Here is a 15,369-nt window from a genome sequence, read left to right on the forward strand (position 1 = left end):
TAACAACGTCTGCATTTCTCGAGTGGAGCACCGAGAGTAATTTCCTCCACTATAACTGTAAAATTAGAAGTGAATTTTGGACAGTGACCCACATCTGCCATGAAAGATCGTAAAGACCCATGGAACTCAGTGTAACGACGACAATATGAATCACATCTCATAAGCTCTGCACAGCACCGTTTTGAAAGGCTCTGCCTTTGCAGCATGAAAGCGATCAATTTGAGGGGGACCTATTTACTCAGGTCATTGTGATCAAAAAGATCAGTTGTAATAACTGGAGGGATCCAAAGAAAGAAGAAAATGATGAGTGTTTGTGTGTGGCAGAGTGATGGGGTGGGGATGTTTGCATTTCGGTGGGGGGCAGGTATAAAGAAATCCACTAGCCACATTCACCTCTGTTCACACTCCAATAACTGAGTTATACGCACAGGGAGTAGAATTGCTGTGGCTGTTCAAGATTCCGTGCTTTTGACAGTGTTCATCTTATTTCTCGCCAAACTGCTATGGTCGTCCACTCACACGATTTCAATTTCAGCACCACAGACAGCTCCAGCTCCGGCTCCAGCCTCAGCACCGACGCGACCCTGTGCGACTCCACGGTGCCCCAAAGCCCCAATGGGTTGAGCCGGACCGGCCACACTGCGGTGGCAGTATGCCTCGGCTTCATTTTAGTGGCGGGGATCCTCAGCAACTTTGTCACGCTGCTCATCTTCGCAAAGTTTCGCTCCCTCTGGACGCCCATCAACCTCATCCTGTTGAACATCAGCCTGAGCGACATTCTCGTGTGCGTTTTCGGGACACCATTCAGTTTCGCGGCGAGTTTGCACGGCAGATGGCTCATTGGAGAGTACGGCTGTAAGTGGTACGGGTTCGCCAATTCCCTTTTTGGTGAGTGAGTGTTTGTACTTCTGCATAACTTTGTCTCTTTGCTCTTGCTGTTCTCCTACTTGTATGTAACACAAGAAGAAATTATTTCCTTCCGTTCAGATGTGATCAGATAAATCCTATCATGTGTAAAATACCATGATCACAAGGAAACGGCCTGCATTCAGAACTTTACCCAAGTATCATCAGTAATATTTCATACATCTTTAAAGAGGTTTTTTTTTTTTTAATGAAATCTTTATCGGAAAACTCTCTTCTGTTTCACTTCTGTGATCAGTATGATTAAGAAGATTCTGATAAACTTGGAAATTAAGTAGATGAAAGCGTAGAGTAATATCAATGGGGAAGTTCAACCAAAGTAGCCTTCACATACATTAAATATCTACTAAAGTATAGGCAGTGTCAAGTAAATGTTAATGTGCTAATTTGCTTCATTAAAGTGAAGCACCCTCTGCCAGGAAAAACTCAGAATTTTATTACTTGTTATGGACGTTTACCGAGTCATCATACTTGGAAGGTTGGTCAGGAAATGTCTAATGATGGCAGCCCCACAAATGATGAATTTTCTGTACAAAATCTCAGCAAGGTTGTTATTAAAGAATCATTGTGGAAGTTGATAATATTCACAAAAAACAAAGTTTTCATGTTACGCCTCATAATTTCTAAGAAGAAGGACAGCGCAAAACACTGTATATGCAACCGTAAAGAGCACAGACAAGGCTCTACATGGTAGTGTGAATACAGGGAAACCTTAAGTGTCATCAGCCTCATCACTGAAGTCAGTGTCAAGTATGCCTAGGAACATCTGAATATGCCGTGGCAGATTAAGGTAAAACTGACCTCTTAGACCACAAAAAGCAAAGGTAGTTTTACATAAAAAGTTTAAACATTTCATAAGAACACCTTACCAACTGTTGGGCACTGAGTTTTTGCTTTTAAGTCATGTGGCAGCCAAGTGGACAGAAACATGGCTAGAGGGAAGCTTCATGTTGTCAGACAATAATGGCAGAGCTTGCCCTTACCTGAACATCACGGAAAGTCTGTGGGTTGATCTTAAACATGCTTTGCAAGACAAATTACAGATATTATATGTAACCTGGGATATGTGTTAAAGAGTGTCATTTTATGTTAATCATTACCTTGTAAGTGATCAAATTTGCTCTGAGGTATCCAAACTTTTGCATATATCTGATGTTGTGTAAGATGTAGTTGAAGGTCAATGACAGTGACAAATAGCACTGATGTAGCACATTCAGCTTACATCAAAGTAACGATCATGTGTCATTCAAAGATTTAATTAATTTTTGACAATCTGACCTGTTTTTTCTTCTATCCTGAAAGCCAGGTCATCTGCACTCTTTACTGATACACAAACATAAATGTTGTTGATCTATATAGGGGGCACAAAAGCTTTAATCACAGCTTTCATCTGAAAGCTCTTTTACTGACTCCTGTGTCTGAGCCTTGTGCATTTAAACTGCATGTTTACAACATCCATATATATATGTGAGTGTGTGTTGCAAATATACAGTGCTAATGTACATTCACCTTCTTAGTTTAGTTTGCAGGCTTCTTAGTGAAACTAACTAACTAAGTAGTGCAAAATGTAAAATCTAGCTGAGGCTAACCTGTGTCAAAATGTATCACAATCCATCAAATGGCTCGTATGTGTGTATGTGACAGTAATGAATGTGCTGGTCCTCATTAAGTACTGAATCAGTTCCCTAAGACTAACTGGCTGAAGAAATTTATCTCTGCTGTCTCTGGACTTTTGAATTATTCGATGGTATTCCGTTTTTTCAATTTTCATTATCTTGACTTTATATTTTGCTGTTGTTTGCATTAATGTTTGTTAGCGTTGAATGTTGGTTTGTATTTTGTGAATCACAAAAATATTTCCTTCAGGGACAATATGTCTCTTATGTTTATTTCTATATTCATTGCGTGAAGGAGCTTGAAAATCTAAAATTGCTTGGCCACTAGCTCTATTATCCTGAAAATATCGATTTTAGCAAGAGGTCTTTTCAGTGGTCAGTGTGTTCGAATTAGTTTCACATTTTTATGAAAGCATGCATGTCTTCTTTTGTACGACTTAAACTTTTAGTGATTGTCATTCAGCAGTCACCTTCTTAGTTTAGTTTGCAGGCTTCTTAGTGAAACTAACTAACTAAGTAGTGCAAAATGTAAAATCTAGCTGAGGCTAACCTGTGTCAAAATGTATCACAATCCATCAAATGGCTCGTATGTGTGTAGGTGACAGTAATGAATGTGCTGGTCCTCATTAAGTACTGAATCAGTTCCCTAAGACTAACTGGCTGAAGAAATTTATCTCTGCTGTCTCTGGACTTTTGAATTATTCGATGGTATTCCGTTTTTTCAATTTTCATTATCTTGACTTTATATTTTGCTGTTGTTTGCATTAATGTTTGTTAGCGTTGAATGTTGGTTTGTATTTTGTGAATCACAAAAATATTTCCTTCAGGGACAATATGTCTCTTATGTTTATTTCTATATTCATTGCGTGAAGGAGCTTGAAAATCTAAAATTGCTTGGCCACTAGCTCTATTATCCTGAAAATATCGATTTTAGCAAGAGGTCTTTTCAGTGGTCAGTGTGTTCGAATTAGTTTCACATTTTTATGAAAGCATGCATGTCTTCTTTTGTACGGCTTAAACTTTTAGTGATTGTCATTCAGCAGTCTCTGCGATGGTGATCTCACAACCAGACAGTGAGAGTTGCTGCGTGTGAAAATGTGTGGCATCATGATGGGAATTAACTAAGACGTTGCCTCTGAGTACGATCCTTCTTTTTGTTTTCTTCTCACTTGCTCTATTAGGTATTGTGTCACTGGTGTCGTTGTCAGTTCTTTCCTATGAGCGCTACACCACTGTGCTGCAGTCCTCCCAGGTGGACATCTCAAACTTCAGGAAAGCCTGGCTGTGTGTTGGAGGTTCCTGGCTCTACTCGCTCCTTTGGACATTGCCACCCCTCCTGGGGTGGAGCAGCTATGGACCAGAGGGTCCAGGTACCACTTGCTCCGTCCAGTGGCACCTTCGCACACCCACCAGCGTTTCATATGTGCTGTGTCTCTTTATCTTCTGTCTACTACTGCCCCTTCTGCTCATGGTCTACTCTTATGGACGAATCCTGGTTGCCATTAGGAGGGTGAGTTCATACACTCAACGACTAACTAATCATACAAACAGTGGCAGGCAAAATTTTGGGTACCCCTGGTTAAGATGTCTATTACTGTGAATAGCTGAGTTATTTAAAAAAAAATGGTAATTGATTTTGGACACCCTCCATGATCCATTCTTCTAGTAACAATACCATTGGCAAGTGCTACAGTTATAATGTTGTCATGGTTTTTCTTTTCTGTTTTTTTCTTTTTGTTTTTATGCATGCTTCTTGGAAAATGTCTAAGAATCCAAGATTCTTAGGCCAGTGTTGCTCTTTTTTTGACACATGACAACACATTTTTGACAATGTTTTGGTAGATGGACCCAAATGACTATTAGCAAAACTCTCAGTTTGCCATTCTTGGGGTACTTCTTTGTAGATTTTGAGTTATAGTTAGGACCATTATTCTGCTGCGGAATCCTCTTTTTTCATCTTTATGTAATGTTTGCCTCCAAAAAGTGTTGGTTTGATTTAATCAGTTTCTCCTTCTCTCTAATGTTTATTGACCAAAACGATCCTTATGTCACTGTCTGCTACACAAGCCTAAAGTTTGATCAATCCTCAACAATTTGATGGGTGCTTTTCTTTTCTTTTCTGCCAGTTGGTTTTCTACACCTCAAATTCACCTCTACTGTTCCTGTTAACTCTTAATGACATTTCAAACTGGGCTCTCTGAATAAGACTCTGCCACCTTCCCAGCTTTCTCTTGCCTTGTGGGAATCTATTATTTCAATTTTCAGAGTGCTGCTAAGAAGAGCCCAAGGCAAGATTTCACGAGTGAAAGGCCTTTAAATTAGCATCATCTGCTCTTTCATCATTATTGTTTGTGAACAAGTCATAGACCTACTTACTCTGAAATTGTACTAAATTAATTGATTTAGTTGAGAAGAATAATGTTAAATTTTCAACCTACAAGAAAGACTATTGATGGTAGCTCAGAATTATGTTCATTGAGTGTTCAGTCACCTATGCCATAATCTATGTACGATTGTAAAGTAAATCCATCCTGAACGGCACAGAACTGCTTGACAGAGTTGTGTCTATTCAAATCCATATTGATCTTCGGTGGTTTGCTTGTCGCTCCTTGTCTTAAGCTTTCAGTCTTGTTGGAATAGATAGGGATGCAGCCTTGTCGCTGAATTTTAAGCAAACAACATGCACGCTTGCAAATGTTCACTTTAAAATGCATGTGGCGCCGACCAGTGTTGTAATTGTCTGAGGATAATTTGCTCAAAGTGCTTCTGCTCAGAATCTTTAATGGCTCTGCTGAAGTGAGCCCAATAGTTTCTCTTGGCTGTCAAGGTGTACTTGTTACACAAGATTGTGTCTCTGAGATTGAGCTGTTGTGTTAGACTTCAGCTAACATTTGGTCGTGAGTTTACAAGGTCCAGCAGGAAAAGGAAAGAGGGGCTCCTTTGCATTTACTTCGTGATGACCACATCTCATTTTTTAGTGACTCATACTTGTACTTACGGAGCTTATATAAGCCTGCTAGTCATACATATAATTGGTAATTAGGGGCTTCCAGTTGGTGTTCGGTTCCTCCACGGTCTTTGCTTCTACTACTCCCATGAATGAATCACCTAGAAGTTATTTTTAGATCACGGTAACAACCTGTTACCATTGGATACCCAGTGTTACGTAAGTGTCTTTTTTTTCCCCTCTGTCTCGTCTTTTCAACTTGGTGCACCCTGAAAGAGTCAGAGCAGAAAAGGACTTTGCTGATTGGATTTGCTGTACTGGTGAATTGGGGCTCAGCTGTGCACCAAGCGAGAGTCTCGACATAAGCTTTTCTTAGAAGCAATCTGTCTGAGGAACCTGCTGATGGTGCCTCAAAGACAACTTAAACTGACACATCAGAGAGAGATGTGGCATCATATGAGCAGCATCAGAGTGGATCAACCTGGAATTTTTGTCTTCGCACTATAGATTTATGATTGCACGAACATCACTGTCAAAAACCTTTTTTTGAACACTCACACATTAGATTCACTTTTCAGTAGTTGGGTTGTAATATGTACAATAATGTAAACCATTATCCATTGCAAAAGAATGTAATTTATCTGAGCCATCACATTTTAGGTGAGATACTTCTCAGGTTGCATCTGTGAGTAAAATCCAGGAGACAGAGCTAAAGGTCAGTCACTCAGGAATCACTGCTTAAAGTTAATTAAAGGTTGGTATCAGCTTTTACATGATAGAAAGCCTGAAACACCCGAAAGCAGAGGTGTACTTGAGCTTATGAAGGGTGTGCATCCTGTAATTTAAAAGAAAGGGTAGGGGGCTCACCTCTGAGTCTTCTTTCACATAACAGATGTTAATTTATTCATAAACAGCGGTAATTATACAGGAGACCACAATCTATAATGAGAAGGTGACAGTCACCACAGACGAGATACTGCTTTACCAGTTGGGTTATTATATATCTGAGCTAATTTTAGCACACCACAGCTTCAATACGTCGGAACATCAGGAGAATCCTACCAAAACATAGCAGAGTAATGTGACCAAGCTGCTTTTTCTTTATCCATTTAGCATTTTATTAAAAGCAGTTTTAACGGGTAATTTAACAGTGTTAATAGTTGGATCTGTTCTACCTATTTATCAGATCTAGCAGTGGCTGATAAGTTGTAGACAGCACATTGCTCATATGGTGTAGTCACTTGCTAATAGTCTTTTGTTTCAGTTAATCTCAAAATTTTACTTTATTTCCTTCAGTTGTCCGGGAATGGCCCATTGAGATGCAAGATGTCTTTTTCCAGGGAGTATAGGTCAAAATTTGAGAAGCTTTGTAACCTTTAGAGAATGTTCTTTCAAGGTTCCCTGAAGCTTACTGTTTGCCATAAAGCTGTATAGAAAGTACACTTTATTCACATTTTCATGACAAAATATGAGGGACGGTTAATAGGAACATAAAACAGATCATTTTGACGTTCAGCTGAAGATCCCCAAACTTGTTCTAATAGTTGAGAGTATCTCACCTGTTTATACCCTTCGGTGTGGATCTGAACATCAGACCTGGCATAATGGAAGGTGCTGGATTCATTTCTGTCTTGTACAACAAAGTCAAAGCACTTTGTTAGGTGTCTCCTTAAAAAGAGTTTAGTAAACCAAATATGATCAGTTTAATTACTCAGCCTGGGCTAACACCTGCGGGGGTGGCCTCATATTACTTTAACCTCTTTGAGTTGACAGGAAATAGTACTCATGCCTACTTATAAAATGAGACACTGCAGCATGGGAAAAGCTATTCAAAGGTTAAAATAACTTTATTCAAATATCCACCCCAGATATTGGATTATTTGGGCAGTCACTGATGTGAAAGCATCAATGGTACTATCCTCCATGTAAAATCTTGAAATAAAGAAATGATTAAATCTGTCCAATAAATGTTATGCAGTAAAGAGTTATTTATCTCTAAAATGTTGTGGGCTATGAATATAAAGTAACAGAACAATAGAAATAAAGTAAAAAAAAAAGTAAAGTTAAAAGACTTAAACCTATACTTTATGCCACTTTATGAAGTTCACTTTATTAAACACCAGGTGCCTCTGCAGGGCAAATTGTCGTGATTGGGCTTAGAGCCATACTTACTGTGTAACATTAAAACAAAAACTGACAACAGTGTTATTTGTGCTCCTCTTGGAGCTTGACCCACACAAGAGACTAAACTTAGTATATTTGATTTGATTTTTCTGCTTTGATTTTGGCCTTTTTCTTTAAAAAACAATGTTTTGAGACCTTTCACTTTATGGAAAGCACTACTATCCCCGAAATACTGACTCAACTTCATAGTTTTGAAAGGTGAGTTTGTTACTTTGAGCCAATAAATCAATAGAATAAAACATCTGACTGTGTTGCTTTGAGCCTCTTCGTTCATCTCAGTGTTGGATCCACATTCAGTGACGTACATATGCATGCGCTGTAGTGGGTCTCATTCTTTATACTACCACTGGATGGTGCTAAAGGATAAAATTGATGAATATACAGTAAATACATTCATATGTAGTATGTATACTGATAATAGGACAACGTAGATAATGGAAGCAACAAAACAAAATAAAACAGAACAATGTATGTGGAACAGACATGAAGATCCAACCTTACTTCTCCTGGCTCTACCAAACTCTAAACTATAACATTTACGACATGTCGAACCTCTGTACCTTTTGATCACCTCCTGTTTTCTATCCCCAGGTGGGTAAGATCAATCTTCTGGCAGCTCAGCGCAGAGAGCAGCACATTTTGCTGATGGTATTGTCGATGGTGTCCTGCTACGTGCTGTGCTGGATGCCCTATGGCATCATGGCGCTGATTGCCACCTTTGGTAGATTGGGACTGGTCACTCCCATGGTTAGTGTGGTGCCCTCCATCCTGGCCAAGTTCAGCACAGTCGTCAACCCAGTTATCTACGTGTTCTTCAACACCCAGGTGAGAGTTGAGGGCAGAAAGCTTACAGTGTTTCATTCATAGGACCCCAATGCAGCTCACTCAGCAATTTTGATAATTAGAGCATAAGAGATGTAATTATCTTTCAGCTGGTCAGTATCTTGACTAATTTCAGCTTGTGATAAATGTAATTAAAAAGTAAATATTTGAATATGTCAGAATTACACATAACCAATATTTCAGCAGTATTTCATCATAATAAAATCAATGCACAATGTCACCAGAATTAATAAAATGCTATTGACCTTTACTTGACAAAACTATTGACTTTTATTAAAAGAAGAAGGAGGGGTAGTGGAGGTAACCATGACAGTGGATGGCATGAGCATTATTCAAGATATCTAAATAAGAATGATAACTTAACCCAGTAACATAATAACATTTGCTCTATACATATACTTTAATGTATATTTAAAACAGACTAATTAACATAATGCTTAATTTCAGGTTCTAATTTGCCCCCCTTGACAATGTTTTGATGGTAAAGTGTATCCTATATGTAAAAAGTTTTTTGGACATTCATTCCTGTTTGACTGAGCTGTCAAGACATGTTCTGATGTGCAAATAATCAAATCCATGCCTACTGGGACTGACCATCCTTCATTTTGTACTTTTACAGTTTTATAGATGCTTCATAGCCTTCGTGAAGTGCAGCGAGGAGCCTCACTCTGTTCAAGGAGAGGATCCCCAAACTCCACGAAGGCAGCTTTCACATGTCTTCCGGCTTCAAAGACAGGTCACGCTCAGCTGTTCACAACCTCAGCTCTTCAGCAGCTCCAGAAACAGCGCTCTCTGCAGCCGCCACAGTGACCAACACACTCTGTTTGTCCACTACACTCCCTAAAGTGTTCATATTTTGTTCATCTGACTGCATATGGAGGTCATTTTTCAGTACAGAATCCAATCCAGAATGCAACTAGAACACACTTATCTGCCTTTTTTTTTTACACTCAACACCCACTTATTGATTTCAGAGAATTTCAGCTTTTAAGGTGTGAATTTAAAGCCAAGACTGTGAAGTCCAGCCTCACACTTGATGTTCATCATGGGCTGCCCTTTAATTGACAGTGGTGCTCAAACGTTTATGATTTCTCTCTATAAATATATGCATGAATGTTACAATGTGGAGTTGAAGTTGTTTTGTGATGGGGGCTTCATTTCATCCAAGCTGTTGTGCAGAACTGATTCACAGCTCAAGTTACTGCTTTACAAGGAAGTCATGACAGTTACTGAAGGCAAAGGTTTGAACTTTTCCCACTCACAGATATATGATTCTGAATCATTTTTCTCAATAAATACTGACCATGAATAGTATTTAAGCTTTCATATATAACTTTAAGACTTTCAAGAAACCACACTTGCAAATGCAACTGCATACATTTTGTATTAGTATTCTGAAAACACAATATGAATGTTTTTTCTTCATGCCTAGAGTCTCTGGAAGTCTGTGAGCATGTCCATCAAGATGCATATAAGAATTAAAGAAAATAGAACATCTAAATCAATGTATGTCTCTTGTGGTTCACATTAAATTAGTTCAATCCCAACTTTCTCCATTTTTGGTCTCTTTCTACAGCATGTATCAATCTACAGCATCATTTATAGCATCTCTTGGTTCACGGATGACTTCAATAGTTTGGTACCAAATTAAAAGAGCAATGGAAAATGTTGATTGATACTTTGTTTTTTACTTTTCCAGCTGAGAATCTATTTTTTTAACTACTAGGCAAAGCTATGAGACATTGCACAAGATTCCTTAATTATTTTCTTCCATACACCCTGGCTCTCTTCTTTTAGCTGCTTTTTAAATTAAAGGCATGGTGTTCAGACATGTGGGAAACTTGCACTGCTTTTCTGGACTGCATATATATCTGCAGCACTCATTTTCTGATTCTATCTTAGACACGTTTCTAAATTAAATGATTTGTCTTTCTGACTTGTATTATGTAGCTAACACAGTAAATGCTATTGAACCATTGTCATTTGGTTCAAAGCACTAAAACAAAGCATTAGAATGAGCTCCATAAGTTGATTTGGTTCTAAATTTCACCCTTGGTGGTCAAAGGAACTCAGACACATCCTTTTAATCAGCACCATGGTTACTGTGACCATTAAGTATATTCAAAGCTGAAAAGACAACATGTAAAATAATCATTGACAAATACTGAGGTACATTTAAAAGAGCAACCACAACCAAGTAGTAATAGTTTAGTCTGGGTAGGGTAAGTGATGCAGTAGTGTTCTATAAATGAACACTGGGTCACATGGCAGATTGTCTTGGTAACTGGAGGGGTAAAGGTGGCCCTGTATTTGTCCTAGCAATATATTGAGCCTAACAGTAAATCTACACAGTACATGATCACTGTTTTTATAACCAATCAAAACCATCATGTGACAGCATAGCTGTTATATTTGCTTGAATGCAACACTGACTGTGAAAAACTGCACAACTTTCATTGAAGAGTGTTGATTTATCCAAAGGGAAAAAAAGAACATTTGTGGGTCTTAGTCTTGTTCCAGAAGAGTGGTTGTTGTAGTGGTTTCTGCTGGTAATTCTGGCACTTTTTTTTAACACCAGTTATGATGCGCAACCGTGCCAGTGTGAAAGATCTTTGCATGTGGGAGCAGCTGCCAGAGCTGTCAAAGCCCGGAAAATACATGGAATAAGACCCCAAATTTAGATGCTTTGCAGAGGAGGAGCAATTGGAGCGGTTGTTTTTTTTGCTTGTGTGTTAATTTAACCACTATGGCCCACTCATTTTGCTCAAATGATTAATTAGATAAACATATAAACGTCTTATCTCCGCAAGGGTAGCTGTAATGACCGCAAATTTGTAACCGCAGTATTGATAAAGCACCCAAGCTACCACCAAAACCACAAAGTTTCTGTCTTATTCTTTTTTCGTGGTTCAGTGTGCATGTGGGGCTCATGGATGTTAATCAAATACCGGAGGCGAATATCTAAGTCAATTGTTGCTTGATTGGCAGCGACGTCGCTGCAGGAATCACTCACGCCTTATTTCAGGCCATGCAGGCCGACAAAGACTACAGACATTAAAATCTGACCATCGAAATCAAAGAGGGTACAACTATTATTTGTTACAAAAGCATAAAAAGAAACACAAAAAAGTTAAACAGAAGTAAGAACCATGTTGTATGCTTCCTTTACTTCTACTTTAACTTCTCCTAACGTCTATTTGTGGTGTGGCGGAAATGTATCGCGAGTGACGCCTGCTGTATAAATGGAAAACTCCGGCTCGCGTGAAGCACCTGTTACGTTCTGGTGACGTCACAATTCAATACGCGAACAGGAATGTTCAAAGACTAGATATTGTAAATCACAAGCAATCTGATAAGTATATAAGAAATGTATTGTACAGTAAAGGGAAAATAACTCCGAAACGTAGGTTTGTGGGGAATTCTCATTTTTTCACTATAAACTAGAAAACAAAATGGCTTCTCCAATATATAAACGTTATACACAATAAGATAAAATGAATCAAATTCAAAATCATACAAAACATATATCCCACTGATAGATTTATCTAAAAATGCATGAAAACTGGCAATCGATGCCAGTTAAGACGTCACACACCTGTTCTATGAAAGCCAACTCTCTTTTGGTTTCTGGAGAAAAAAGGAAATGTATTTAAAAGCGAGAAGCAATTACATTATAACATTCGAGGCCAAGGAACTAATCTCCTATTAAGAGCCCAGCTGTAAAAATGCTAATAACAAAAATAAATAATTTAAAATGTTTGACGAGGAACTTTTAAAAAAAGATGCTGAGTCTTTCCATTTAATAAACAACAAAAAGTGTGTCCAAGCCATTCATTTCATAGATTAATTTTTCAGAGAACTGTGAATCGTATATGGTAGGAGATTTGATACACTGTGAAATATTATTTATGTTTTTTTTTTGGAGTGTTTTATATACATACGCACATGGATTGTGATGTGCTTTCTGTAATGCCAGTAAAACCAGTTTCAAGGCAGCTGACAATGATGTTATTTATGTAAATTAAAAAAAATCTAAAAGAGTGAAGGATGTCTGAAAACACCAATGAACCATTATATAGACAGCCTCTTTTTTTGTCAGCTCTGTGTGGTTTTGTTTACTTTGAATGTTAATGTTGCGACACACATATACCCAGCAAAGGTCGAATCTCTCAAAGATCTGAAGGGCTCAGAGCTTCCAGGAAGTAGAGACAGACAAACTCAGTTGCTTGAGAGAGCATTTGCTCAAAAGCGCATGGGATGTCACGGGTGTCAGGCCTCTCTAGGGTTCACTGCTCCTCTCCACCATGATCAACACTGGCCGGACCAGCGTGGCTCCACCGCCGCTGCCTCCACGCCTCGACAGATCCCAACCGATCCTCATCCCAGCTCCTCTTTCACCTCCAGGCCAACACAACAAGGCTCTCATTCACTTTCTTATTGGTCTTGTGATGCTGCACCTACTGTTGTCTGTTGGAGGATTTTTCTATCTCTACTACAAGGAAAACTCCATTTTAGCTGTAAGTAGTTTATTGATCAGAATCAATGGGGTACTTTGTTTAAAAGTGATGCTCAAAAAATGTAGGCAAATGCTCTAGTTTTAATATAGAAAAATAAACACCGTTTTAATGTCACTGTCAGATCTCAGTTTGATTTTAATACACGATCTAGTAGAGTACAGTGAATTTTATCATGAGTTTGCTCATATTAGAATATTGGCACATATCTATTTATGTCCTCTGTTGATTCACACATTTTGCCATATTTAAAATCACACCTAAAATCTGTGATGGAGGCACAGGAAATGCTAAAATACGCTGTGAATATCACACTTCAACTGTCTTGTAACAAGACAAGCATTGTGTGAGCAATGATATGAATGCATTCAATTATAAATATCATACACTCCTCTGAAGCAATGTTAGAAAATTTGTTCTTAATAATCCATCCATCCATTTTCTATACCGTCAATCCGTCAGTCGGGTAGCGGGTGGGCTGGAGCCTATCTGTTCTTAATAATAATAAATCTTAATAAATCTTGTTCCTGATGTTCTGACCTTTTTCATACTTACAGGAAAACAAACCCTCGGCTCAAGGAAGAGGTACATAGATTTATCTGATTAAGTTTCAATATCAAGTTCTACAGAGAAAGTCCAACTGCATGAATGTTTCTGACATAATGTTCTCTTTTCTAGTTGGTTTTCCCCCATCAAAACAAGAGGCATCCTCCTCAGCCCTGGCACGCATGGTAGTTGAGCAGCAATCGGAGATAGCACAATCATGTATGAGACTCAGAAAATGATCTAACCTTTACTTGACAAAAGATTTTCAAAAAGCTGCCAGAAGCTGCCAAAAATCTTTTGAGAAATTAACATTTTTCTTTCTCTTTCCCATCCGTCTCCCCAGCGGATTATCTCAGGTGGAACATGAACCACTCAGTTCGTAAGAATATCAACTTCTTCCACAACAGCTGGCTGACTATTCTCGAGCCCGGTGATTACTACGTCTACTCCAGGGTGACCTTCTCCAAAGGCAATTCTAAGATTCCACTGGCCAGTAAAGTCATGCTGAGGAAAACTGACAGTGGAGAGCAGAAGGTTGTGATGATGGCCTACTGCAGCCTGAGCAGCAGCTACAGCTCTGAATCAAACCCGCACATGTGCACAGCCACACAGATGGAGCTGATCACACTGGAAAAAGGGAACCAACTAAGTGTTTGGGTACCAGACCTCTCCCTTGTGGACTACGAAGAAGGTGCGACAACCTTTGGGATGTATAAAGTGTAGGACTCCTGTGTGAGCACAAGCATGAACTTAAGCGTGGCAGTTCCAGATGTGCATTGGCCTGGATTTATATCTACTGAGAACACTCTTAATTGGACAGAAATATTTTTTTGTGGACTTGAGAGACAAAACCACATGCCAAACTATAATTTATCAAATGAATTTTTTTTTTGTTGTTCTTTTAATGCTTGTTCAATATTTATTGATGTAAACCGGCTTGTATGACTGAATTCATTTTGTATATTTAATCTAAAGCATTTAAAACCTCCTCAGTTTTTCTGGCACAAATATTTCACAAATTTAAGGGCTACTCAGAAGATTTGCCATTTGCTTTAACCAGCAACTGCAACTGCCTCTTGAATTTGAGTTCAGCCCTTACCACCAATGGTTTTAATTCTGGGACATAAAACCACACAGCGGAGATGAGACGTCTTTTTGTGCCAACCACTGAAAATGTAGGTTATCGCGTTTAAAGACCTAGATCTAAATATTTTTCCATTTAACTACACACCACTTTCAGTGGTGGAAGACAGTCTCCTGGGAAGAAAATCCATGTGTCCGCATTTGATTACTTTGAAAAGGTTATCCTCCTGAAGCAGGCCTTCCATTTTAATCGTGCATCTTTCCTCCTTTCCTGGCAGCATAGTTTCCCATTAATTTCATTAAACATTCATTCATTTGTTTCTACTCCTGCTGAAACATTTGTTTGACCATCAGTCTGTGTTAAACCAGGATAAAAGGATATTAATCAGAAGCCAATGAGCGTCAATTTTGATGGATTTACGCAACTCTAAAATAATTTGCAAAGTAATCATTTATGTTGAGTATAGATATGAGTTCAACATCTTAACCTGGAGAGTAACATCAGTAACAAACTCCACCACCCTCCAACGCACCAGACGAATATCAAGTCGAAGTTTGCATCTCAGACACGCGCCACACAGTAAAAGAGCATGGAAAGTGTGAATCTAAGGAGGTGTGTAGATGCAGAGGCAGAGCACTCTTACAGGATGTCATCTATTCTAGTCATTCCTTCCATCCTGTTTCTTGGGTTTTTTGATAGCACACCTGAACA

The 15,369-nt window shown here is 38.7% G+C and overlaps 2 protein-coding genes across 2 annotated transcripts; both read left to right on the plus strand.

Moving 5' to 3' along the window:
* Positions 1 to 419: 419 nt before the first annotated feature.
* On the plus strand, positions 420 to 10,017 carry tmtops3a (teleost multiple tissue opsin 3a). The gene is made up of 4 exons (XM_072395458.1): positions 420 to 888; positions 3,722 to 4,050; positions 8,263 to 8,496; positions 9,134 to 10,017. Exons 1-4 carry the CDS (start codon positions 504 to 506, stop codon positions 9,356 to 9,358), a joined length of 1,173 nt encoding a protein of 390 aa, XP_072251559.1. The 5' UTR covers positions 420 to 503; the 3' UTR covers positions 9,359 to 10,017.
* A 2,666-nt stretch (positions 10,018 to 12,683) lies between these two features.
* Positions 12,684 to 14,562, plus strand: cd40lg (CD40 ligand). The gene is made up of 4 exons (XM_072395459.1): positions 12,684 to 13,031; positions 13,586 to 13,613; positions 13,707 to 13,793; positions 13,918 to 14,562. Exons 1-4 carry the CDS (start codon positions 12,819 to 12,821, stop codon positions 14,295 to 14,297), a joined length of 708 nt encoding a protein of 235 aa, XP_072251560.1. The 5' UTR covers positions 12,684 to 12,818; the 3' UTR covers positions 14,298 to 14,562.
* Positions 14,563 to 15,369: the final 807 nt, after the last annotated feature.

Source organism: Leuresthes tenuis, unplaced genomic scaffold (assembly GCF_036924035.1).
Source record: "Leuresthes tenuis unplaced genomic scaffold, fLeuTen1.0.hap1 SCAF_11, whole genome shotgun sequence".
Taxonomy (NCBI): Eukaryota; Metazoa; Chordata; class Actinopteri; order Atheriniformes; family Atherinopsidae; genus Leuresthes; species Leuresthes tenuis.